The 25,877-nt window shown below is 56.2% G+C and overlaps 5 protein-coding genes and 1 long non-coding RNA gene across 6 annotated transcripts; 3 read left to right on the plus strand and 3 right to left on the minus strand.

Annotated features, from left to right (window-relative positions):
• Nucleotides 1-1,346: 1,346 nt before the first annotated feature.
• Nucleotides 1,347-5,679, minus strand: MSRB1 (methionine sulfoxide reductase B1). The gene is given in 4 exon segments (XM_008581612.1): nt 1,347-2,020; nt 3,080-3,194; nt 3,548-3,696; nt 5,576-5,679. Coding segments are annotated over 4 exon segments (351 nt in total). The 5' UTR covers nt 5,631-5,679; the 3' UTR covers nt 1,347-1,988.
• A 480-nt stretch (nt 5,680-6,159) lies between these two features.
• Nucleotides 6,160-14,391, minus strand: RPL3L (ribosomal protein L3-like). The gene is made up of 10 exons (XM_008581621.1): nt 14,336-14,391; nt 13,501-13,693; nt 11,115-11,283; nt 9,771-9,906; nt 8,110-8,296; nt 7,854-8,014; nt 7,558-7,659; nt 6,705-6,800; nt 6,386-6,505; nt 6,160-6,217 (listed from the first exon to the last, which is right to left on the minus strand). Exons 1-10 carry the CDS (start codon nt 14,336-14,338, stop codon nt 6,161-6,163), a joined length of 1,224 nt encoding a protein of 407 aa, XP_008579843.1. The 5' UTR covers nt 14,339-14,391; the 3' UTR covers nt 6,160.
• Nucleotides 14,392-15,820: 1,429 nt separating this feature from the next.
• NDUFB10 (NADH dehydrogenase (ubiquinone) 1 beta subcomplex, 10, 22kDa) lies at nt 15,821-18,198 on the plus strand. Its single transcript, XM_008581629.1, has 4 exons — nt 15,821-16,007; nt 17,213-17,351; nt 17,587-17,726; nt 18,035-18,198. Exons 1-4 carry the CDS (start codon nt 15,860-15,862, stop codon nt 18,136-18,138), a joined length of 531 nt encoding a protein of 176 aa, XP_008579851.1. The 5' UTR covers nt 15,821-15,859; the 3' UTR covers nt 18,139-18,198.
• Nucleotides 18,199-18,522: 324 nt separating this feature from the next.
• Nucleotides 18,523-20,642, minus strand: RPS2 (ribosomal protein S2). Its single transcript, XM_008581639.1, has 8 exons — nt 20,626-20,642; nt 20,301-20,480; nt 20,129-20,218; nt 19,749-19,856; nt 19,324-19,497; nt 19,082-19,241; nt 18,753-18,844; nt 18,523-18,644 (listed from the first exon to the last, which is right to left on the minus strand). Exons 2-8 carry the CDS (start codon nt 20,475-20,477, stop codon nt 18,564-18,566), a joined length of 882 nt encoding a protein of 293 aa, XP_008579861.1. The 5' UTR covers nt 20,478-20,480; nt 20,626-20,642; the 3' UTR covers nt 18,523-18,563.
• Nucleotides 20,643-20,822: 180 nt separating this feature from the next.
• Nucleotides 20,823-21,352, plus strand: LOC103597781. The gene is made up of 2 exons (XR_551132.1): nt 20,823-20,908; nt 21,157-21,352. It is a non-coding gene; the product is annotated as an uncharacterized LOC103597781 (long non-coding RNA).
• A 2,123-nt stretch (nt 21,353-23,475) lies between these two features.
• On the plus strand, nt 23,476-25,484 carry RNF151 (ring finger protein 151). Its single transcript, XM_008581972.1, has 3 exons — nt 23,476-23,642; nt 24,030-24,126; nt 24,712-25,484. Exons 1-3 carry the CDS (start codon nt 23,476-23,478, stop codon nt 25,195-25,197), a joined length of 750 nt encoding a protein of 249 aa, XP_008580194.1. The 3' UTR covers nt 25,198-25,484.
• Nucleotides 25,485-25,877: the final 393 nt, after the last annotated feature.

The following is a 25,877-nucleotide window of genomic DNA, read 5'->3' on the forward strand; positions in this document are numbered from 1 at the left end:
GTCAACCAACCAAAGTGTTAGAGCCTTTCCTAACCCCACCAGCTGCAGCATTAAATCCAGAATCTCTGCTTAGCAGCCCACAACAGTAACTCAGCCTGATCCAACTTTATGTTCCTTCCCCTTAATACCCATCCCCACACACGTTCCACAGATTTGTCAATATGAATTGGAAAAAAATCATATCATACTTTTGGAGAGTAGCTCACCTCCTCAGGGTCATACTTTGTATCTCACTCTTCGCAGCCTGGGGCAGGCCAGGTTTGCTGAGGTCACAGGGCCTTTGTACATGCTGTGCCTACTGCCCAGGAAGCTCCTCTCCTCCAGTCTCTCACTAGTCACTGCTGAGCTATGACCCCTCCTCAGAGCCCTCCTCCTTGGCCACTGGGGCCAAAGGAGCAGCACCCAACCATCCCCTCACACATTCTAGTGCTACTATCCTACTCTAGTTGCCCAGGGCCCTGTCTTACATTAACTCACTGTCAGTCTTCCTGCTACACCATGGGACCTTGAGGACAGAACCCCATCTATCTTGCCCACAGCTGCACCCCCAGCACCAAGCCCAGAATCAGGCACAGAGAAGACACTCAATCGATATTTGCAAAAAAAAAAAAAAAAAAGAAAGAAAGAAAGAAAGAAAACTGTGCAAAGTCCTGGCATTCATGTCTTGGCATCCCTGGCGTTGTTAAACACAGCTGGCCTGGGTTTAATTTGTTTATTGATTTCCACCCAATTACTCCTGAAAGGATTCAAGATGTGGGGATGGATGGCTTTGGTATCACCCACCCTCCCATACTGCAAGAGCTTCTGAGCATGTACAGTAAGTCACAGTTGCCGTATCTTGGGAAGGGACATCTCTTTTTATTTTTTTTTATTTTTTTCCTAAAAGATGACCGGTAAGGGGATCTTAACCCTTGACTTGGTGTTGTCAGCACCACGCTCACCCAGTGAACTAACCAACCATCCCTATATGGAATCCGAACCCGTGGCCTTTGTGTTATCAGCACCACACTCTCCCGAGTGAGCCACGGGCCAGCCCGGGAAGGGACATCTCTTTTTATTTTTTTTTATTTTTTTCCTAAAAGATGACCGGTAAGGGGATCTTAACCCTTGACTTGGTGTTGTCAGCACCACGCTCACCCAGTGAACTAACCAACCATCCCTATATGGAATCCGAACCCGTGGCCTTTGTGTTATCAGCACCACACTCTCCCGAGTGAGCCACGGGCCAGCCCGGGAAGGGACATCTCTGCAGGCATGAATTGAAGGGTGTAAACTCCAGGGCCCCAGCTTGTGTTAGTCATGATAATGGAGCAACAGCTGCTTTCCTAAGAGTGAGGCAAACTTCACCTGCACAGATTGTGGAACTGGGTCAGGGTTTCTGCTCTCACAGACGAGAGACCAAGGGTCTGTCCCGTTGGCCTGCTCCCCAGCGGGTCACAGACCATCACTACCCTGGCTGGCCTGGAAGGGTTTCACCAGAGCGGATCATGCAGTGACAAGGGCTGGAGCGGCTGGCCAGGGCCACCTCCATTTATGTTGTTTCCTAGCACAGTTTGGGGGAGACAGGCGCAGGCTTTGGCGAGGACCAGAGACCACCTTGGAACTGGGCCCCACATGGGTGAGTCCAGACATACAGGGAGGGGACAGCGGGCTAGAGTGAAGAGAAGGTGGGGGTGTAACATCATTCAAAGATGAGCTAAGCCCAAAGCCCACCCTCTGGAGACTGCCTCTGTGAGTGGGAGGCTAAGACGACCAACAGCTCGGCCCCTGTCCCCCAGGCCTGTCTTGACAGAAAGGGATGGACTATCAGCAAATAAACTTTTTCCAAAAAGATCCCGTTCATAACCAAAGCCTTGGTAGCCTTCCCGATGTCTCAGCCGCCCCTGCCCCACCTGTCTGTCTGAATGTCCATGGTTCCAGTTCAAGGTGGGATGGCCAGAGCATGGCCGCCATGCTGTGTTTATCTGGGGTGGGTGTGGGCTGCCTGCCTAGTGCCCCTGGGAGGCAGAAGTTTCTTTGCCTGAAAGAAAGGAGGGAGAGGAGAGAAAAACAAGTCACTGTGAAGTCATGCTTCAGACACTGTTTGCTGAGAGGGCCCACCCCTGCCCGACCTGTGAGCCAGGGAGCTGGAGGCCCTGACCCCCAGCTGGTGGGAGTCTGTGTGCCCTGTCTTATTCCCTGAGATCTGGGGGAGTCTCTCCTTCCTCCACAGACACAGAGGACAGAAAACATCGAGAGGAAAAAGACATCATCACACGCTTATCATGCATCAGGCCTTCACAGACTGCTCACTTAGGCCCCACGGTGACAGCAGTGGGGAGGGGCTATTAGCAACCACATTTGAAAGAGGGTGAAACAGATTAAGAGACTGGCCACGGTCCTGCGGACAGCAAGGGAGGCTCTGGGATTTGAACTACAGAGCATGGGGAGGAACCTGAGGCTGGCTGGCTCTGCAGACGTCATGCGATGATGCATGAGGATCTGGGTGAGCACGAGAGCAGTGGACCAGAGAGGAGACTGAGTTCAGATAGCACACACACAAGGGACAGCTCCCCAAACACAACCACCATTAATAAGAATTGTGCCAACAAGGCTGTGGGCTTATTGAGCTATTACTATGTGCCAGGCCCAGGGGCACTGCAGTACATGCAGTTGTTCTCAGTGGCCCTGGGCACAGGCTCTGCTACCGTGGCTACCACGCAAAGGAGGAGACAGGCTCAGAGGCCAAGAAGCAAGCCCATGGTGACAGCCAGCAGAAGATGTGCTTGCACAGCCTAGGTCCTCAGCCTCTGCCAGTCCCTATCTCTGACTCTAGCCACAGGGAAAGGCCTGGTCTGTGGAGAAAACCCTTTTCCACATCCTCCCTCAGATGTACCTTTTTGGGGCGAACACAATCAGGCAGAGGAAACAGAACATTCATCCCCCCGTCCCTGCCCTGCAGCCAACTTTTGGGGTGACTCTGGGCAGTTCCTGGGCAGCATGATCTGGTGCCCCCTATACTTTGTCATGTTAAGTGGGAAAGCCTAGACCTCTACAATGTACAAGAGGCCCTGCCTCTGGCTGCAGAGGGCAAGCTCACCTTTAGGGATGAACTTCAGGGAACTGCTAAATATTCAGAATCGGGACTGCCCCCGCTTGGGGCCGTCATTCAGGAACTCGTGGCCCAGCCCATTGCCACACTTGCCACAGGACACCTGGGAAGACCACAAAACACCCGCATGAGCTTCTGACCCACAAAACAGCCATGGCGATGGCCCTTACTTCTGCCAGCAGATGTTGTTTCTCCCTACACGCCCATTTCCCAAGATAACTATTGACGTGACAGGTTGACCTTGGTCCTGCAGCACATACAGGAAAGCTGTCCTGTTTCCACTCTTCTCACCAGGACACCAGACTCTCTCCATAGTTTGGATGGCTGATCTCCCAGCTGGGTCCAGAGGCCTGGGATAGACAGATCTAAGCCCCTAGAGCTGTGGGCAAGGAAGCAAGGTGTGATGGGCACTCTGGCCCTCCCTGGCCACCCTCTCCCCCTGCCGCTGCCACCCACCTTTAAGGCTTCAGGTCGATTATGCTCTGGACGCTTGGCCACACTGTCAGCATGGATGGTCTCGGTGAATGCTGGCCATGGGGATGAGTGTGCATACTTTGAGCGGCTGGAGAACAGCTCATAGCCACACTTGGCACACGCATAGACACCTGGGGGTGGAAAGAGAGGCAAAAGCAAAGATCTGTCAGCTCCAGCCTCTCTGGGCAAGCTCCAAGATCCTTGGACCCAGGGAAGACAGTGCTGCCCCATTCCGAGGGTGAGCTGCACACCCTCCCCACACACCTGCCATTCACAGGCCACGGGGCTGGCTCTGCAAGGAAGACACCGATCAAGCTCATATTTGTTTGCTTTTGGTGGCTGGCTGGCTGGTATGAACATCTGAACCCCTGACCTTGGTGCTGAGCTTTAGTGGATGCATCAGAGATGAGGGAAGTTACTGTTCACACTTATCTAGTTGGCTGTCTCAACAACCCTGTGACACAGAGTGTTTTAACCTTTCCACTTTACACATGAGGAAGCTGAGGCTAGGTTATGCAAAGACACCAAGCTAGAAGGTGTGCAGCCAGGAAGGAACCCAGGCCATCTGATGAGGACATACCACTCTCCCCTAACATCAAGCAGGACCCATACAGTGAGGGCCCTGACATGGCCAACACAACCACCTGGCCCACACCCCTTCTCAAGTGGCCATCGCCGCTACCCAACAAAGCCCTGAGTTGGACACCCAGCCACCAGCCTGCTCTCCAGGCAGGAAGAGAATGGTCCCAGAGAAACAGCCTCTGGGCCAAAAAGGAAGCCAGGAAGACAGGGCTGGGGAGGAGCACAGATTTCAACCTATCCCCAAAAGGTCACTTTCGGGTGAAGAGGGGGAGGGAAGGTTGTAAAACTGACTTGCAAAACTGTTTAAAGGGGCCAGCCTTGGGAGAGTGTGGTGCTGATAACACCAAGGCCATGGGTTCCGATCCCTATATAAGGATGGCCGGTTAGTTCGCTTGGGAGAGCGTGGTGCTGACAACACCAAGTCAAGGGTTAAAATCCTCTTACCGATCATCTTTAAAAAAAAAAAAACTGGGCCGGCCCGGTGGCGCACTGGATAGTGCGCCGCTTGGGAAGCGCGGCGGCGCTCCCACCCGAGGGTTCGGATCCCACATGCAGACCGGTTCCCGCTCGCTGGCTGAGCGAGGCGCGGGAGCGACACCGAGTGTTGCAATCCCGTTGCCGGTCCCCGGTCCGGTACGGGGGCAACACTGAGGGTTGCGATCCGTTGCCGGACACGGAAAAAGACAAAAAAAAAAAAAGACAAAAAAAAAAAAAAAACTGTTTGAAGGACTAAAAAAGGAACCTCCAGGGGTGTTGAATCACCCGCTCACCCAGCCCCAATGGATAGTCTTCCCTGGAGCCTGTGAACTACTCAGCCTTTACCAGGAACACGAGAAGGAAGTAGAGGAGCCGGGAGTTGCTGCGGGAGTAGGGTTTCCAGCTTCGCAGAGCAGCCAGAAGACAACTGGGTTCCCACAGCCATAGGGTGTCAGGGACGGCTTTCCCCTGGTAGTACTGTGTCACAGCTGGCCCGGTGATGCCCGGTGTCACAGTCCAGCCCCCTTGAGGGCTGACATCCACCCAACAGATCCCGCCCCAGGGAGGCCAATGCCCTAGTCTTGCCTGTGGACACTTTTTTACCAAATTAGTCCATTACCAGGCGAGCTCAGCCCAGGGGGGGACTCACTAAGGGCTCACGCAGCCTGGGCCAGCGGTGAGGGCTGTCCATGAGTCACCACCCCGTGTGCCCGGCCCTACGGAGTCCCCCAGTAACCGCCACGTTCACACCCGAGCCCCGTCCTCCCTCTAAGGTCCACTCTCCCCCCAGGCACCCCTACTCTCCGGACCTCCAGCCCTCCCCCTCCCTGCGATCCCCTTTACCCACACTCGCCCCCATCCCGGGCTGCAGGGCTCCGGCACCAGCCGGAGTGCGGCGACGCCCCTCTAATGCACCCCGCTGCCCTCCCAGCAGCAGGCCGCAGGCCGTACCCGGCTCAAAGTGGTTCTGGAAGACCTCGCCCCCGAAGAAGCTGCAGAAGGACATGGCTCCGCGCGGACCGCCGTGCTCGCGGCCTCCAACCTGGGCAAGGCAGCCGTCCGTAGGGCGCCGAGCCGCGCCCGCCTCTCCTCCCGCCTCTCCTCCTGAACACCAATCACGCCCCCGGTCCCTACGTCCCGTCCCCGCCAGAGGACCAATCACGCCTCGAGCCACCCGGGCCCTCCTTCCAGAGGCCCCGCCCCTTCCCGAGGACCAAGCTTCCCGCAGATCAGCGGTTCCAGCTTTTGCCTCCAGGAGGCCCCGCCCCCTCCCCGAAGACCTGCCCAATCCTGTCTCCCCAGCAGGCCCCGCCCCTCCCCGCGCGCCCCAGGCAGCCTGTGGGGCACTTGCGTTCAGGGGAGGGAGGTGCGTTCGCAGTGCCGCGTCCGCTCGTCCTGTGCCCGGCGCCCAACCCTGGGCCGCCGACCGTCAAGCTGTGTTTCCACGCCCCAACCCTCCGAGACATCGCAGAAAGAGTTGCCAAGGCCTTTATTAGACAGCAGGGCAGGCAGGGGTGGCCCGCGCTGCCGCGCAGCCTACAAGTCTCCTATGGTCTCCGGCTTTTCCTTCCCGAAATGCTTCTTCTGGGGGCCCTTGGGGGGGGGGGGGGCGGCAGGAAGAGCGTTAATCACAGAAAATGCCTAGGAATACTGCCCCTCCCACGGCCGGCCCGCCGACTCCGTCTCCTGCACCTTCTCTGCTCTGGGGCAGGCGGTATGTGTAGTCCGAGACCCAGAGAACAGGGAGGGGGTTGGGCTCACCATGAAGACCCTCTTCTCTTGGGCAGTCTGGAAGCGGCCATGGCCAAACTTGGAGGTGGTGTCGATGAATTTGAGTTCAATATTCTCCAAGGCTTGGCGGCTGTGGTGCACCCGGAGGGACTGGGGATCCATAGGAGAGGACAGCGTCAAGGCCGGAGGTCCCACCGCCCCTTCCTGTCACCTCCAGTCCACACCGGGAAGGTCTTGCTCTCCCAGATCCTGCCAGACCCCTCCGTTTCTGCTCCTACCATCCTGATTCCCCTTGGTGGCCAGGGCAGCCCATGGGACACACGCTCCCCGGCCCACCGCAAGTACTGACCTTTCTCAGCGTAATGACCCGCTTCTTGGTACCCGCAATGCAACCCTTCAGCATGACGAAGTCATTGTTGACTTCCCCATAGTGGGGGAAGCCGCCCTGCGGGGGAAGCGGGTCAGAGGCCAGGGGAAAGGGCTGCGATTTAGGGGGTGGCTGGGAGCTCTAGGAGAATTCCTCCCACAGGGCTGTGATTGGAAAGGGCCCTGTGTCCAGCCCCCAGGTGTAGGGGTGACACCTCATACTTGATCACTAATCAGGGCGGCATCTGAGCCACATGCTAAGTCCTTTCCGTGCACTATCTAATTTAACAATCTGCATTTTTTTTTTTTTTATAAAGATGACCGGTAAGGGGATCTTAACCCTGGACTTGGTGTTGTCGGCACCACGCTCTCCCAAGTGAGCCATGGGCTGGCCCAACAATCTGCATGGGGGGGGGACTGAGGCTCTGAGAGGTGGAGTCACTTGCTCCAGGCTCTGCAGCTGCTATGTGCTGGAGCTGGAGTTTGAGCCCAGGTGGCCTGACTCCTAAGTCACAGTCAGAGCTTCTATGCACCACCTCCATGATGGCAGCTGGAGTGTAGGCTGCCTCCACAGGAGGCTTGGAGAATTTTGTCCACCCAGGTGGCTGCTCGCTGGTGCCTGCAGCCAAATGCTTGGGACAGCAGAGGAGAGGGTCCGCCAGGTCCCACACCACTGCCTGCCTAGCATGGCCCTGTGCCCCAGTCTGCCTGTGGGGCAGCATCCAGCTGCAGGCACACATCTCATGCTCCTGAGGCAGGGCAGAACCCACTGGGGCTTGGGCCTGCTCCCCACAAACATGCTAGGCCCCTCGGCCTGCCTGGCCACCCAGCCTCACCAGCGGCGTGATGGACTTGTCGGTCACATCATAGCTGGTGGACGCATTGTTCTTGACCACCTTCCCATCCTCCATGTGCAGCCCCCGGCCAATGCGGTAAATCTGCCAGGAGAAGAGGGCACATTGGAGGCAGGAGGTGGCCTCTGGGGCCAGTGACATGTCCCTGCCCATCAGCACACATGCTCAGTCTCTGGCACTAGTGGGGGCATTTGGGACCCAGGCAGTTGTCTGGATCATACACTTCACCCACTGGGGTCTGACCATGTGACTTCCCCCTTCCAGGGCCACACACACACCTTCTTGTTGAGCTCCGTGCGGTGGTGGTAGCCCTTCTGCCCAGCCCGGGCGATGGAGCAGCCCACACGGGCGGGGTGCCAGGCACCAATGCAGGCCACTTTGCGCAGCCCCTTGTGGGTCTTCCGTGGCAGCTTCTTGGTATGCCAACGGCTTGTGACCCCTGCAGGTGGGAGAGGCTGCTGGCTGAGAGGCCAGTCTGGGTCGCAGTGCCTTCAGGCAGCCTTGCCTGGAGCCTCCATCCCCACCGGGCCCTACCTTTGATGCCCCGGCCCTTGGTGACAGCGATGACATCAATGACCTCACTCTGGCTGAACACACTATGCACCGGCACCTGCTTCTCCAGCTGGGCCTGGGCCCAGGCCACCTTCTCTGCCACTGTACCACCGTTCAGCTGGATCTCCATGATGTGGGCCTTCTTCTGCCGGAAGGGCAACAGCTTCATCTGCAGGACATGGCATGGTGGTTGGTTTCTGAGGGCCACCCCCACCACCTGCACACTGACATGGGCAGCTGGTGACCCCCAAAGTCTTTCCCACGTGCACTCATTCACAGGTGTTTCCATGCTCCAGCTGTGTGCTATGCTAGGCACTGTGGGTACAGTGTGGAATGAGGCGGACAGGGTCCCACACCTCAGGGAGCCACCACCTAGTTGGGGAACTGACGGAAGCCAAATAAAGTCTTAGAGAGGGCAAAATGCTCTGACAGAATATGGGGGGCAGTTATTTCAGATAGAGTGGTCAAAAAGGACCTCTCTTAGGAGGTGACACTGATAGCAAGAAGGAGCCTCTATGGGTAACTGGTTAGCTCAGTTGGTTAGAGCACAGCGTTATAACACCAAGATCAAAGGTTCAGAGCCCCACACTGGCCAGCTGCCAAAAATAAAATAAATAAAAAGGCAATTAAAAAAAAAAAAAAAGATCCGAGACTCTTTGGGCAGTGAGAACAGCATGTGCAAAGGCCCTGTGGCAGGGAAGAGCTTGGAGAGTTGGCGGGACAGAGGGAGACCAATGTGGCTAGATGGTGGTGAGAAAGGAGGGTGAGTGGGGACCAGGCAGGTCTTGTAGGGAGGAGCTCAGGCTTTCTTTCAAGTGCAGGGTGTGACACGATCTGATTTGTATTTTAAAACATCTCTGGCTGATGCTGTGTGAGGCACAGGCTGTACAGGGACATAGAGTTGGAAACAGAGAGACCAGTTAGATCACAGGACAGTGCTCAACAAGTATTTATGGAGCACTCATTGCATACAAGGATCTTTGTGGTCAGAGGGCTCAGCGGTGAACCAGGCAGCTGTGGCCCTTGCCAACCTGGCCTCTGCCCCTCGAGTCTGCCAAGGGAGGCAGACATTAACCAATGATGTGCTTCACCAGGAACTACAAGTGGGAGAGTAACTGGGGAGAGGGGTGTACCCAAGGTATTGTGAGTGGCTCTAGAGAGGGGCAGGGTGGGGGGGGTCACTGCTCTGGGGCTTAGGGAAGCCTTCCCTGAGAACAAGACCCCAAAGAGTCTTCCAGAATAAACTAGAGGATGTTGGTTATCTGTCAACCCACCTCAAGCCAGACTACAGGTACAAACACTGATATGCACACACTTATGCTGGAACCCAGAGGGGGCAGCCGACCCTCCACAGTGGGCATCTGGCGGGAGATCCCGGCCCTTTGGGGAAGTTCAGGGCCTTGGTTGTTCCCAGGCATGGCTGGTGTCCCATGGCCCCTCAGTGTACACTGACCCTTCACATCCCATCCCTGGAGCTGTAGGTGGCCAGTGCAGCCAGTCAGCCAACCCTTTGGGCCTGTTTCCAAGGCTCGTGGTATTTTTAGGCTGACATTTGCCAGGGCTCCTGGAAGCTGGGATGGCGGAGGGTGGGGAGGTTGGGGGAGGGCCGGCCCAGGGGGTAAACAGGTGGAGGAGGGGCTGACCTGGCTGTGGACAATGACCCGAATGACCTTGCAATACTTCTTCATGGCAGCAAAATCTTTTTGGAGCTGCTTCTTGCCATCAGTGTCCCGCCACCTCTTGCAGGCCTTGGTGAAGGCTTTCTTCTTGCTCTTGTGCCTGAGCCACACACAAGAGGGTGCTCAGAGGCCTCAGCCAAGGCAGCTCCCAGGCCCATCCTGCCCACAACCTACTCCCACTCCACCAAATTTCCCTGAGGCCCCTGGGCTGGTTCCACATGCCAACTTTGAACAGAGACTCTCCCTCCCTCTCTAGGCTGCGGTTTCCTCCTCTGTAGAGTGGGTACCCTCCCTCCCTCCTGGGGCCTGGAGTGAGCGGCAGATGTGCAGAAACTCAGAGAAGGGGGTTTCTGGCAAGCTCTGGGGTCCAGGCACATGGAGGCCACCCCACCTGCCACAGCGCTCAGACTGTTGATCCCACTTCTAAAGCACACAGTGGGCACTGCGGCCAGGCACCAGGCCTCAGGCTTGGGAGACATCATTTCTAACCCTCACCAGAATTCTTGAAGGTGGAAATTATTATGCCCATTCTATAGATGAAGAAACCGAGGTTCCCAGAGGTTAAAGCCCCTGGATGAGGGGCAAATTGGTGACAGAAACAATGAGAACGAGGGCAGCTGGCGTTTACTGATGCTTCACTCTGCACTGTGCAATGACACACCTCGCTCCTCTAATCTGCACAGAGCCCCACAGTGCAGGGGCCACTCCTAGCCCCATTTTACAGCAGAGGAACTCAAGAGGTCAGCCAGCTTGCCCGTGGTCATGGTCTGATCTGACTCTGGGGCACAAACTTGTCACCTCCCATAGAGGGTCAAGGCTGAGCTGTGCCTCTGCCTCCGTGAGGGGGCCTGTTGGTGAGTTTCCCCAGGAAGGTGGGTCTCCCTTTCAGGACATAGTGCCAGGGAAGATTTGAGGTCTGAGAATACATTTCTTTCAAGGTACAAGAGCATCTCAGTTGGCTGTTTCCCTTTTCAACCTGGCTGCTAGGAAGCTCAGAGCCAACTTTGACATTCTATCAAATTAGCCCTTTAATTAACACTGAGGATTAGAATGCATATTTGCTCCCTTTTGTTCCTCGGTCCAGATTTTTTTCTCCAGCCCTCTAGTAGTCAGCTTTTATTGAAGTGAGGGCACCACACACACATGCGCACACACACACGCACACGTACCTTCCTACCTTCCACACACCATTGGCACTTCTGCTCCTACCCACCCACCCTCATCACTCCAGCGCAGGGCTGGGCCTCAGGCAACCAACCCCTGGGGTCCCACCAGCGCTCTCACGGCCCACCCAAAGGCGGCCCTCACCAGTCCTTGTAGAAGCGGCGGCGGCACTCATCGCTGAGGTGTTCTGCGAAGATGGTCTTGAAGCTCCGCAGGCCTCGAGGGGTGGCCACATAGCCCACCACGCCCACCACCACTACGGGTGGTGTCTCCACAATCGTTACTGCCTCTACCTCTTCCCGCTTGGAAATTTCTGGATGAGACCCAGGAACAGGTGGATGGAGGGGGACCCCATGGGGAAGGGCCACCACAGGGGGAGGGACCAGGAGAGCATGGGGCCAGCAGCCAGGGCATCAACCTCCAACGGTGGGGTTGAGTCTCCTTTACTGGAGCCCAAATGAGCATTTTTTATTTTATTAACTATAAATGTATTTTTATAAGTCAAGCAAGACTAGACCAAATCTCATGATTTTATGGATATTACTGCATAGGCTGACATGAAGCAAAAGAAATACATGTTTAAAAGACACGGTACATGGGCCGGCCTGTGGCTCACTCGGGAGAGTGCGGTGCTGATAACACCAAGGCCATGGGTTCAGATCCCATATAGGGATGGCCAGTTTGCTCACTGGGGTGAGCGTGGTGCTGACAACACCAAGTCAAGGGTTAAGATCCCCTTACCGGTCATCTTTTAAAAAAAAAAAAAGACATGGTACAGGGCCGGCCCGTGGCTCACTCGGGAGACTGTGGTGCTGATAACACCAAGGCCACAGGTTCGGATCCCATATAAGGATGGCCAGTTAGCTCACTGGCTGAGTGTGGTGCTGACAACACCAAGTCAAGGGTTAAGATCCCCTTACTAGTCATCTTTTTTTTTTTGTCCTTTTTGAGACCAGCTGCACCGCGCTCAGCCAGTGAGCACTGTGAGCACACCGGTCATCCCTATATAGGATCTGAACCTGCGGCGGGAGTGCCACTGCGCTCCCAGCGAGTGCACCATGGACTCGGCCCACTAGTCATCTTTAAAAAAAAAAAAAAAAAAGGCACAGTACTGTATGCCACTAAGCAGTTAAAAAGGGTTAAAGCAGTAAAAATTACATTATGCACATTTCACCACAATAAAAAAATAAAGGGAAAAATACATATTAGGGGGCCGGCCTGGTGGCGCACTGCTACAGTGCGCCGCTTGGGAGCGCGGCGGCGCTCCCGCCGAGGGTTCGGATCCCACATACAGACCGGCCGCTCACTGGCTGAGCGAGGTGCGGGCGCAACACCGAGGGTTGCGATCCCATTGCTGGTCCCGGTCCGGTACGGGCGCGACACTGAGGGTTGCGATCCGTTGCCGGTCACGAAAAAAGACAAAAAGGAAAAAAAAAAATACATATTAGGAAAGATGAAGAATGGATGCAATGCGTGGTTGCCTGAAGGTTTGGGAGGGAGCGTCAGCTATACACAGGCAACTCGAGCGGTCCTCGTGGGAATAGAACGTTCTGTATCTGGACTGAGGAGGTGGATACACAGACTTCCACGTGTGACAGCACTGCACTCAACACACACACACACATGCACACACACGCACAAATGCAGGCTGAACCGGGAGACCTGAATAGGAGGGGTGGCTTGTAGCCACGTCAGTGTCCTGGTTGTAACATATTGCTACAGTTTACAAGATGTTTCTACTGGAGAAAACTGGGTGAAGGTCACATAAGATCTCTCTGTATTACTTCTTATAACTCCGCATCAATCTACAGTTATCGCAAAACAAAACAAAAAACAAACATGACATACAAGGGATCTTCAAAAAGTTTGTGGAAAGGTTCATATTATCTTTTAATTCTATTTTTCCATGAACTTTTTGAAGTACCCCTGTATGTGTGTATATATATATATATATATGTATGCATATATGGAGTAATAGTACATGAATAGTCCAGAAATGGCCAAGAAGTGCAGACATCATTGCAGGTGATTGAATCCTGGGGCGCCTGCCTTGGATCCCAGCTCCTCCACTTACCAACTGAGTGACTGGATCCTTTTTTTTTTTTTTAAAGATGACCGGTAAGGGGATCTTAACCCTTGACTTGGTGTTGTCAGCACCACGCTCAGCCAGTGAGCTAACCGGCCGTCCCTATATAGGATCCGAACCCGGGGCCTTGGTGTTATCAGCACCGCACTCTCCCGAGTGAGCCACAGGCGGGCCCTGACTGGATCCTTTCTTAACTGCTCTATACCTCGATGTCCTCATTTCTAAACTGGGGACAATGACACAACCCACCTGGAGGTGTTGCCCGTGGTCAGTACTTGATAAAGGTCAGCGTCGATCCTATCACTGTCCTGACTGTGATTCCCGTGGGCAGGGCCTCATCCTTTCTGGGGCTGTGGCCCCTCCTGGCCCACAGGAACAAGCTCTGGCTTCTAGCATCTGGAAGGTTCTTCACCCCACCCTGTTTGTTCCCCTGTGGCAACTCACTCAGCCCCGGCCGGTGCACCTCACGCAGGGTGTGGGTCATGCCTGCCTTGTAGCCCAGGAAGGCGGTGAGGTGCACTGGCCGGCTGGGGTCGTCTTGCGGCCACGTCTTCACTTTGCCCCGGTGCCGGCAGCTCCTCTTGTGGGGCAGGAAGCCCAGGTGTCCATGCCGAGGGGCAGAAAACTTCCGGTGGGACTGGGGGCAGGAGGGAAGGAGGTTAGAGCTGGGGTCTCCCTGTGCAGCAGCAGGATAATCCCAGAGCCCAGACCTTGAAAAGTGGGCTAGAGGGCCAGCCCCGTGGCGCACTCGGGGGAGTGCTGCGCTTGGGTGCGCAGCGGCGCTCCCACCGCGGGTTCGGATCCTATGTAGGGATGGCCAGTGTGCGGGCGACACCAAGCCAAGGGTTGCGATCCCCTTGCCGGTCACAAAAAAGACAAAAAAAAAAAAAGAAAGGAAAAGTGGGCTAGAGACCGTCCAGGCGGTCCTCAGTACCTCCCCCATCTGTCTATAGGAAGCAGGGGAAGGTTTGCCTGGGAGTGGCTTCCTGCCTCAGTGGGCTCAGCCTGGCAGGACCCAGAAGCGATGGGCCCATACTGCAGCAGAGGGCTCCAGGGACAGGTGGCTGCTGCCATCTTTCCAGATCCTTGCCCCTTCTAGTCCCAGCAGCCCAGCTCTGGCCCCTTGCTGCTCCCTCTGACCTCCCACTCCCATACAGGCTGGAGGACTGTTCCTGCTGGGAGAGAATCCGGGAAGCCCAGCTGCACCCTCCCCAGGAAGGTCAGCTTGCTCCGGCTCCAGCCCCAGCCCACCCCCCGCCACTGCCCTGGACCCACTGACCATGGCAGCCGATCCCTGCAAGTCAGGAAGGGGCCTCTCCAGCAGGCGCCAGAGGTCGAGTGGCAGGGCTAGGACACACAGCAGCCAGATCCCAGATATAGCCCTGGCAGGGGAGCGCAGCCATCCCCCGTGGCCAGTAAGGTCTCCTGTGCCAGGAGCAGGGTGAGCAGGGTGGCGTGGGGGGCATCAGATGGGCAGCTTGGAGTGGGGACACCTGGAGCCAGGGCTGGCACTCCTCTCCTCGATGGCCCTAGGACTGGGTCACAACCCTCCCAGGACAGCTCCAACATGGCCTGGAAGAAGCCAAGCTACCCCAGTTGGAGGCTTCTCTCAGGCAGCAGCCAAGACGGGAGTCTGGGTCCAGTTGCTGACAATGAGGCAGAGGGGATTCCTGTCCTGAGGGCGGTGGGACTGAGCTGGACAAACAGCAGGGGGAGTGGGGGCGTGGGGGGCAGGGAGAATGACTCTGTGGCCTCAGGATCACCAGGGCTGTGCTTAAAGATCAAGATCCCTGACTCTAACAGCCTATGATCCACGAGCATTTAGATACTTCCATAAATTTAAATTTTGAACTTAAGTTGTGAATGAAAGGGGGGTTGAACTGTCTTATTCTTTACTTTTTTCCTGTTTGCTTTTTTTCCCCAGTGTACAAAGAGTTTGGGATTATTTTTCAATTCAAAGATTCCTAAGAAAAAATTTCTATGGTTATAAAGTTCTGTAGCTGTAGAATCATAGAGTTTTATAAGCCTAAGATGTCTCTAAGGGTCACTGGATACTAAGATTCTATGCTACTAAAATAAGATTTTGGGGGGTCTGACAGTCAGTTTCTGAGAGTTCATAATTTGAAATTCTTACGTTTCTGTGATTCTAGATTCTGCGAGTCCATAGAGTTGGTGGCTCTGTGTCCCTGGCCCCAGCCTCTAGGCAGGAAGTGACCAGCACCCTCCCTGGATACCAGCCAGGGGCTGTGCCAAGTGTGGAGATTAGGGATGATGGCTAACAGGGTCCTGTTCAGCAGAGCTGCCTCAGGGCACCACAGTGCTCAAGGCCAGAATGGAACCATCAGAACCAGGCCGGAGTGCCCAGGGCCAGGACAAAACCATCTGAACCAGGGCGCGAGCCCCCTCTCCCAATGGGCCAGGGCCCTGGGGACAAGTCCTGCTCCCTGATCTGTCCTGGGCAGGCCCCCAAGCTCACAGGCTTCAGTCAGTCCACCAGGGGCCTGGCAGAGACAGTGGAGCCCAGAAAAAGCTGTTGAGGCTGGGCAATCCAGGAACGCTTCCTGGAGGGGTGGGGCGTTTGGTGCTCCGTGTTACTCGTTGACCTCGCTCCCTCCCACACTTCGCACAAGGGCCGGGCGCGCACTGGGAGCTGCATGGACCTGCGTCTCGCCCGCGAGAGCAGTGGCGCCGAGCCCCACGCGGGGGCGCCCGCGGGCGCGAAGCCCGAGGTCCCGTGGTGCCGCGCGGCAGGCCCAGCGCGCAGGTGCGGCTCTCGCGTCCTCCGCCGCGGGCCGCGGCAGCCATGCCGGACAGCTGGGACAAGGACGTTTACCCCGAGCCCCCGCGCCGCACGCCGGCGCCCTCGCCGCAGACCTCGCTGCCCAATCCCATCGTCTACTTGACCAAAGCCTTCGACCTTGTCGTGGACCGGCCCGTGACCCTCGTGAGAGGTACGGGTCCTCACTCCGCGCGCCGCCGGCGCCGTGAACCCCGGGCCCCCACCCTGCCTAGTTCCCCTCGCCGCACCCCGGGCCCCCCACCCTAAGACCTCCGGGCTCTGTCACCTCCTTCGGCCTCCCCACTGCAACCCGGGCCTGCCTCCCGGGTCTCTGCTGCCCGCCGCACCCGTTGCCTCCTGCACCAGGACGCTCACTGCACGCGGACCCGCCATCCGGGGAACCCCTTCCACTGCCCCGGGGTTGTTTGCAGACGGAGTACTAGAGCGTGTTAGATCCGACTCTTCCCTACAGAGCTTTGCACGGGACGTTGTGCATGTAGGCGATCAGCAACCGTGTGTTGAAATGAACGGATTCTCCGCTAACCACCTGCATGCCCTCGGGGTGGTCATTTGCCCCCTTTGGGCCTCAGTTGCAAAATGACCAGGTAGTGATGCAGAGATGCCCAGATTCCCCACCTCTGGTCTGAATCAGTGCTCCGCACTTCTGTTTTCCTGTTTGTGGTTCAGCCAGCTCCCTGGGCTCTGCCCTCGGTGACTAGTACCAGCACTTCATCCGTTCAGTGAATCAACCTGTTCAATCAACAACAACAAAGGAAAAACATTTGGGGTGCATAGCACGCTCTGGTGGTTCTTTTGTTAAGGAGGCTTAAGTCCGCAAACCAGACCCGCAAGGATCTGGAACAGTCCAGCAGTGGACCCTGCTCCCTTTCTTGTACCAGTGTCTTAGGAAGTGTTTTATATTTCTGGATGGATATCTCACTTAGTCCATCTTGTTAATTTACCAGTAGGGAAGCTGAGGCCTGAAGGTCAGAGTGGGAGTTGTGCTTCGTGGCTCCCTATTGAAGCTTCTGCCTGCACAGTGGGGTCCTCGTGCTGTGGGGAAGGTGGGCTCTCTGAGCTGCATCTAAGTCTCAGTCCCGTGTCTGTAAATGAGAAGGCCCTGCCCCCACCCCGTAGCGTTGTTGTGGGGACGAAGTGAAAGGATGGCTCCATCCACAGTAGCCATCACCACCTGTGGCACTTTGTAGGGCTGTCTGTTTGCCTGTTTCTGTAAAAGCTGGAAACGTTTAGGAAATCTATCTCATCCCTCCCCCCTTCCATTGTTTATGAGAAGTAACACACCTCAAAGCCTGTCCAAACTGTGACCTGTCCAAACCGACAGGGCATTTTTTTGAATCCAGGGTTTTCTCTTTGCAGAGTTTATAGAGCAGCAGCACGCAAAGAACAGGTATTACTACTACCACCGGCAGTACCGCCGCGTGCCGGACATCACTGAATGCAAGGAGAAGGACGTGTTGTGCATGTTTGAAGCCGAAATGCAATGGAGAAGAGACTAGTATGTGAACAGCGTCGGGTGATGTGCAGACTTGCACAGGGCATCCTGCTGGGCCACCATTCTCTGGGGATACCATGGGGTGGCCTGTGCCAGCCTAAATATGCTTCCTGGTGTTGGCACAGATTGTGGGTGTGAAGGGGGTGGGCAGACCTGGGGCTCCAAGGTCCTCCTACTCTCCTTGAGTACAGGGAAAAGACTCCTTACAGATAGCCTCTGTGATTCCTTTTGCTTTCAGCAAAGTCGATCAAGAAATTGTCAATATTATCCAGGAGAGGCTTAAAGCCTGTCAGCAGAGGGAAGGCGAGAGCTACAGGCAGAACTGTGCCAAGGAGCTGGAGCAGTTCACCCAGGTGGCCAAGGCCTACCAGGATCGTTGTGAGTGAGCCCCCTCCATGGCCCAGTCCCTGGGTCCTGCTTCCTGTCTGGCTCCCCTGTGGGCCAGTTTTGCTAAAACAGTGGTTCTCAAGTCTGAACCAATGGTTTCTAAAAATGGTGCTGCCCAAATTCTACCAATCAGGTTTGGGGGTTCAGAACCACCATTCCTCACAGCTCCTGGCTTATAATCTTAGAAACCTGACTTGCCTCCCTCTGTGTAGAAAAGACCGTGGCCCCCCCAGGGCCGTGGGAGAACTAGGTTGGGTTTCCAGTTTGTTTCTTCATCTGAGTCCCCATTTCTTTGCCAGATCAAGACCTGGGGGCCCATCAGTCTGCCAGGAAGTGCCTGGCAAAGCAGAAGCAGAGGATGATGGCCGAGAGGAAAACTGCGAAAGAGTCTGCTGCTGCCTAGCTGTGGAGCCCCCTCCCTGACTGCCACTATATTCCTTAAATAAAACAATACGTAACCTGCCTATGTTTCTGGTGTCATCTCTAGCGCCTCATCTTTTTTTTTTTTTGTCTTTTTTCGTGACTGGCAACGGATCGCAACCCTCAGTGTTGCGCCCGTACCGGACCGGGACCAGCAACGGGATTGCAACCCTCGGTGTTGCCCCCGCTCCTTGCTCAGCCAGTGAGCCGCCAGTCTGCACGTGGAATCCAAACCCTCGGCGGGAGCACCGCCACACTTCCCAAGCAGCGCACTGTAGCAGTGCGCCCACCGGGCCGGCCCATAACGCCTCATCTTAATGAGCCTTATTCCAATTCCTTATTGTGGTACAGAGATAAAATACAACCATTAGCGGGTTTAATTAACTTTATTTCTGTTGTATAAAAACCCTATGTTGTAGCCACAGCTGGAGCCTGGGTCCTCTGCACAGAGACTCTGGTGTGGGTCTTTACAAGATGGTCAGTGAATTCCTAGAAAAAGAAACACAGTTGGACACCAGTCACCCCCTGTGCTCACTTACACTTAGGCGGTATGGCTCACCCCAAACGAGCTCAACCCACTAGCCAGGCCAGCAGTACCTGATAGGGAGACTTGGTGAACACAGTCTCCTTCCAGAGATCGGGAGTCAGATAGCTGTAGGTCTTGGAGATGGCATCAAAGGTAGCCTTGGCTAGAACAAAACACATCAGGAGAGGATCAGTGGCCTGACTTGAGACGAGTGCCCCCCACCGCAGCAGCAGACGCTGTTGTACTCCCAGAAACGGAGAGGCCACTTTAGGCAGGTCTGCCGTGCATTAGGAGGACCTTCCTCTCTCTCTCTCTGAAAAGATGCCAAGCACACACTAGGCCTGTGTGATCAAGCAAAGCTGAGAGAGGATACGGCTGAAACCATGAGTGGGCCACCTACCGAAGTTGCCCAGGGTGGCTGTGCAGCCCCTGGCTGAGGTATAGCAGTCATCAATACCAGCCATCATCAGTAATTTCTTGGGCACAGGAGCCGAGACGATGCCAGTACCTCTGGGGGCAGGGATGAGGCGCACCAGCACAGAGCCACAGCGGCCAGTCACCTGGGAAGGGAAAGAGTATGAAATCAGGAAGATGGAATCTGTGCTTCGTCACAGGTCCATCACTCACCACTGCCCAGCTCACCTTGCAAGGGACGGTGTGGGGCTTGCCAATCTTGTTTCCCCAGTAGCCTCTCCGCACCGGGACAATGGAGAGCTTGGCCAGGATGATGGCCCCTCTGATGGCGGTGGCTACCTCCTTTGAGCACTTAACACCCAGGCCGACGTGGCCGTTGTAGTCTCCGATGGCGACAAATGCCTGTGAAGAGACTGTGTGAGGTGGTCAGTGGTCCTACAGAACATCACTATCCCTCGCCCAGAGATTGTTGCACGCCTCAAGAAAAGAGAGGCCACCGTGAGGCCAGTCTAGAGGTCTTGAGGAGATCTTTTCTCTCTCTCCCCATTACGAAAGTCACACGGGTGAAACCAAGTGTAACTATGCAGAGCTGAGAGAGTCTCACCAAACTCCCTGGCACAAACAACCCAGCCACCACAAGACGGTGGCGATACCTTGAACCTTGTCCGCTGGCCAGCACGAGTCTGCTTCTGCACCGGCATAATCTTCAAAACCTCATCCTTAAGAGACGCCCCCAGAAAAAAGTCGATAATCTCGGACTCCTGCAGTAAAAGTCAACAGATCAGTGATGCTAATTAAAAACAAGTACCATCCCTCAAAAGCTTCCCATTGACTTCCTATTCCTGACAGGAGACATCCAGCCTCTTCTCCCCAGAGGCACCCCCCACTAACGATCACGGAGGCGGACACCTACGCACTCGCACACTTCAACCTCTCAAATCAGAGACCTCAGAAACCTCCGACCCCAGCCCAAATTACTCCCAGGGGCTCTCTGGGGTTGCTGCTGCCCGACGCCCACGGATCGGCGCGGTACCTTGATGGGCAAAGAAAAAAGATAGATCTCCTCCAGGGACTTGATTTTCATGTCCTTGACCAAGCGGCCCAGCTTGGTGACGGGGATCCACTGGAGGGAGAGAAGGTGCCAGTAAGCAGCGCCGCCTCTCGCGCCGCCCGCGGGCCCACCCACGCCCAGGGCTAAGCCTTACCTCCTTGTCTTCGGCCTTGCCTCCGCGAGCTCCACGGCCCCGGCCCCGGCCCCGACCGCGGCCGCGACCCCGGCCCCGGATGCCGCTGCCGAAGCCTCCGCGAAAGCCGCCACGGCCTCCCATTCCAGGGCCCCCGGGGCCTCCGGGCCCTCCCGCTGCACCGGCGTCATCCGCCATTTGCTGAAAATATAGACAAGAACCAGCAATCGGAGAGGTCCTGGCGCCTGCGGCCGCCCGGAGAACCTAGACGCGCTCGGCTCCGGCCCGATGTCCGCGGATTCCCGCCGCCACGCCGAGTGCCACCGCCACAGCCCACCACACTCACGTGTTCTGTCGGAGAAGAAGGGGGCGGGCTTCCGGAAGCGAGCTTTTATAGCTTGCCAAGCGCCGCGAGATCTCGGCTGCCCCGCCCTGAGCCGGGCCATCTGAGGCAGCCTGTGATTGGCTCCGCGGCGCCCCGCCGCCCCACCGCTCTGCGTGCGCCTGCGCGTCCGGCCGAGACGCGGCCCCGGAATCTGCGTGACCGGAAGAGCCGCTATAAACGCCCGCGCCGCCGCGCCGCGGTCCTCTCGGGCCTCCGGGTTCCCGGCACCCGCCTTTCCACTGAGGTAGGTTGGCCGGCTGGGCCGCTGCTGCGTCCCGGTGGTGGTCGGGCAGACCGGCGTTGTTTGAAAATCACCCCCGGCTCTGGCCGTGGCCGGGGGTGAGATTCGGCGCCCAGAGCCACAGGGACCTCCGCTCGCCGCCCACTGCACGGTGTAGGGGGCGAAACCCAGGTCCCGACAGGCGCCGCGGCCCCGATGCGGCCGTTCGCGTAGTCTGGCCTCCGACCTCTAACCTTGTCTTCTCCTCGCAGGACACCCGCTCGCCCGGTGCCTGAGGCCGATGCCGCCAGGACCGCGCGGGAGGGGCTTCGGTTGTCCGGTCTCCCAAAGAAAGCTAATTGCCCAGTTCTCCGCTTGTGGATGTTCTTGGGGTCCTGCTGTTGACCTGAACGGACCTGAACCCCTTCCCCCACCCTTAAAAATTAACTGACTAGCTTTTTTTTTTTTTTTAAAGATGACCGGTAAGGGGATCTCAACCCTTGGCTTGGTGTTGTCAGCACCACGCTCAGCCAGTGAGCCAACCGGCCATCCCTATATAGGATCCGAACCCGTGGCCTTGGTGTTATCAGCACCACACACTACCGAGTGAGCTACGGCCGGCCCCAACTGACTGGCTTTTCTGCTTCTGTAATTAGCTTGCGCAAGGTTTTACAAGCCCCTGCGGGTGGGACTTTCTGGTAAGGGCAGATGAAGGACTTCCCAAACCGCCCAAAGTTCACCCAGTTCCAGGAAGGGCCTAACCACACAAGGGGTGGGCTGTTGGGCAATTCCCCAGTTCCTTGTCTGTATACCACCCCACTGAAAGCCACCAATGAATTTAAAAGTCACCTCAGGTGACCAATAAGCTGTATACAACTCATCCTGTTGTCAAAGTCTGCCTACTAAACTGTATAAAAAGTGCTTGCATTAAGAGCTCGAGGCCGCTTCTGTCCTGATAAGGGAGCGACCCCAGCATGCTGGAATAAACACCTCTTGCTTGATTGCATCGATCTCTGTCTCTTGGTCTCTGAGATGTGCCGTCTGGGCCAGTAGGACTTACACTATTGGTGTAGTCTTACACTACCCGGCTATCGGCCTGGAAAATGGATTTGTTCCTGCTGTGGCAGGGAGAACCCTAGAGGGATGCCTCCTCTTACCAGGCCAGCCAAACTCCACTTTGGACACTCCACAAGGCTACGTAGAAGTTGGGAGGTTGGCAGATGACTCCTAAGGTCCCACACCCCTTAAGTAGCATAGCCAGGCGGGGAACCCTGACTTGCCTGTCCATGCCCCAGACATTACTTCCACATTTGCAAGTAAAATACCCTAGGCTAAGAAAAGCGAGGTGGGGCCAGCAAACCACTAGCAAGGATGGGAGTGTAGACTTCACAGCTCAAAGGCCTTTAGAAGCTCCCTATTGCTCTCAGGACAGAGATAGGTTCATTAGGATTTGACCAACTAGCCTAGTTGAGCTCAGCACTCCAGTGGCGCTGAACCAGTGGGAACATGTTTGCACAGGTTGGAGTTGATCTCCCCATGCCAATTCTCACAGTTCTGCCCAGAAAATCAGATATCTAGGGCCAGCCCGTGGCTCACTTGAGAGAGTGTGGTGCTGACAACACCAAATCAAGGGTTAAGATCCCCTTACCCGTCATCTTTAAAAGAGAAAGAAAAAAAAAAAAAATCAGACACTTGTTCTGGGAGGCTGGGCCCCCTGCTGTGGGGTTGCAGAGAAATTTAGTCCTCACTGCCCTGTTCTGTGCCCTGGAGTTAGCACCCATAGTCTTGGATCCTAAGTGAAGAGCCCTTATGAGTCAGTGTCTAAACCCTTAAGCTCTTGGAGATCTGGTCACCTGAGCAGCACTAGTTGAGGAATAGGGCAACACCCTGTGATCCTGCTGAAGCCTTGGTCTTGGGGAAACAGCCCCCAGAAGCTTGGTTCCTGGCCGAGTACTGCTTGGGGATCAGTTGTCAGCCACCCTCAAGGCAGCAGGTTCTATGGACCTGTCCTGGGTCCAGCCTGCCCTACCCTTTGCCTGTGATCCTTGAGAGGGGTGCAAGGGCTAGGCAGTGCAGGTCCCAGTAGGCCCTGGACCAGGGCAGTGATTGGCCTGAGCTAGACAATGCCACTGTGATGTCGGCCCACTGCCACTGTGAAATGGAGGCTCCTGAGCACTGGGGGTCAGTGGAGCTGCCATCCAGACACAGATCATGGTAAGCCCAAGCCTTCTTACCTGTACCCCTAAGATTTGTACCCAACTCTGAAAATGTGTCCAGCTGTTCAGGAATGGGCCTTATTCCTCACTCTGAGAAAGGGTGGACAGTGTTATGGGCCCCCATATGAAACGAAAACTTTTCAGAAGGCTCTAGTAAAGTCTTAACTCAGCCAAGGCCAGCTTCTCCAGCCAGGGACTGGTAGTCTTGTGGGGAGGATCTTGGACCCCCATAGCTGCCCCCTCAAAGTGGGTGCTGACCCAGGCTCTCTACTTGTGGCTCTCATGTGGCTCACCTCTACCTAAAGCTTGCTGGGTGGGTTCTCTCACTGGGTACATGGAGTGGGGGGGCCAGAGCCTTGTCCCAGCCAGGCGCTGATGCTGGCCTGGCCTTTGCAGACTGGCGGGTATGATCTCAACCTCTTCACCAGCCCTCCTGACTGCAACTTCCTGTGCTCCGTCTGCCACGGGGTTCTCAAGAGGCCAGTAAGGTTGCCATGCAGCCACATCTTCTGCAAAAAGTGCATCCTCCGGTGGCTAGCCAGGTGCCACTGGGTACCCAAGGGGCCGGGAGGACAGGGGTGAGGCTAAAAGCCATTCCTGTGGCCCAGAACAGAGGGGAAAGTCTGCCAAGTACTGGGTCACAATGGCTATAAAATGCAGCCGCTAAATTTCCAGGGACACTAAAATGTGTGGGACCCCTCAATCTGTGGTCTGCAGCCCTGGACCCCAGCCTTCGAGCTGAGAGCTCCCCCTCACACCTCCTCCAGCTGGAGAGAGGATCCAGGCCCTTGACTTTGGTGTTATCAACACCACACTCTAAACAACTGAGCTACCCTGCCAGCCCCAGTGAAGGCTTGGCCAGGGGAGGAATGGTGCCTGCACGTGCCCCCTTCCCACTCCCAACACTCATGCCTACCCATGCCCCCTAGACAAAAGACCTGTCCGTGCTGCAGGGTAGAGGTGAGGAGGAGGAAGATGGTCCATGTGAATAAACTCCAGAGAACCATTGGCCGCCTAGAAGTCAAGGTAGCTCAGCACCACTCCCACCCACCTTGTCGCACTTGTGGGGGGTGGGACAGCCAAGAGAGAGGGAAAGGAGAACGTCATCTTCAAACAGAACCAAGTGCAGCCTCCGGGCCATCAGACCTGGCTGAGTTTTGAATCATGGTTGTACCACTCATCTGCTGTATGATTTTGGGCAAGTTACCTAATGTGAGGCCCTGGGGCCTCAAGCTGTAAAATGGGGATTACAGAGGATTTTTAGAGGACGAAGTGCCTGGTTTTCCCTCAAGGGGCAACTGAGGTTAAAAAAAAAAAAAAGCCTGGCATACTAGTACATACCACTCACTAGACCAGCCCAACCATGTACCTCTCTGTTCTCCAAGACTCGGGCCCAACCCCCTCCTCTGGGACATCTAGATTCTTCCCACCTCTAAGCATTTGCCCAATTATTCTCTCCCCTTCACCTCATTGCAGTCAGAAGAGCTTGGGAAGCTCCCGGTCTATTGGTTTCTGGTCAGTGGAATGTTACAGATGGGGGATTCCATAGGGCGGCCGGCTGGCAATACCTGACCTGGTTTGGCTCATACGGTGCTCTCCTCCCACCCTTAGTGCAAGAACGCAGAGGCTGGCTGCTTGGTGACCTGCCCTCTAGCCCATCGCAAGGGGCACCAGGACTCATGCCCATTTGAGCTAATGGCCTGCCCCAACGAGGGCTGCACTGCACGGGTGCTGCGTGGGACCCTGGCCGAGCACCAGCGACAGTGCCAGCAAGGTGCCCAGCAGCGTTGTCCCCTGGGCTGTGGTGCCACCCTGGGCCCTGTAGAGCGTGTGCAGCACAACTGCTACCGCGAGCTGCGCGACGCCTGGAGCGAGCGCCAGCAGCGCAGCCGGCCCCTGTTGCTTTGCGTGCTGCGACATGTGCGCCAGGTGCACCGCGCCACCAACCTCATCCGCGGGCAGCTGGCCCAGCTCGGCAACTTCCTGGAGGAGGACGATGCCTTGCTCCTGGGCGCCCCGCAGGAGGAGGCCGAGGCCACCCCCGAAGGCAATATTGGGGCTGAGGAGTCGGGGGCCCAGGGCCACAGTGCCTTGTAAATAGAGAATAAACGCGGAGCCCAGGCCTGGCCCGCCTCGCCACCTCTGTGCCTGCTGGTCTTACTCTGCCACATTTGCCGCCGCCTCCCCTTGTGACCCATCCAGGTACTCCCTTCTCCAGCCAGGGACACTTTGAAAGCCTCTCTTCCTCGGACTCTTGAGTTCTTTCCCATCACTGGGTCTTTGCTCTTCTCTTCCCCCTGCCTGGAAAGCTCTTCCATTTGCCTGCTTTCTCCTTTTCACTCAAACGTCTCTCCTCCTGTTAGAGGTTTTCCCCAACCATCCTCTCCCTGTCCACTCTCCCATTACTTCCTCTCAGTGTGTTTTACCAGTTTCATAACCAGCAGCACAAACGGCTCAGAACTTTGAACTCAGAGTAAAAGCCAACTCCTCACAATGGCTTACGAGGAGCCCTCCTGACCTCTGCCCTCTTGCGCCTATATTCTCTTCACCCACTGCCTGCAGTCACGCCGGCTTCTGTTGCTCGTCCTAAGCGCCAGGCACCCCCAGCCCCTCGGCCTGAAGCCCTGCTCCACGAGCTTCAACGTCACTGCAGGCGTCCCCTTCTCAATGAAGCCTCCTCCACCGCCCCACTGAAAACTACCCTCGCTACATCATTTGCTGGTTATTTCCACAGCAGCAACCACTTATTGTAATAATACCCCCCACCCCCGTCCCCT

The sequence above is a fragment of the Galeopterus variegatus genome, unplaced genomic scaffold (genome assembly GCF_000696425.1).
Source record: "Galeopterus variegatus unplaced genomic scaffold, G_variegatus-3.0.2 Scaffold92, whole genome shotgun sequence".
Lineage (NCBI taxonomy): Eukaryota > Metazoa > Chordata > Mammalia > Dermoptera > Cynocephalidae > Galeopterus > Galeopterus variegatus.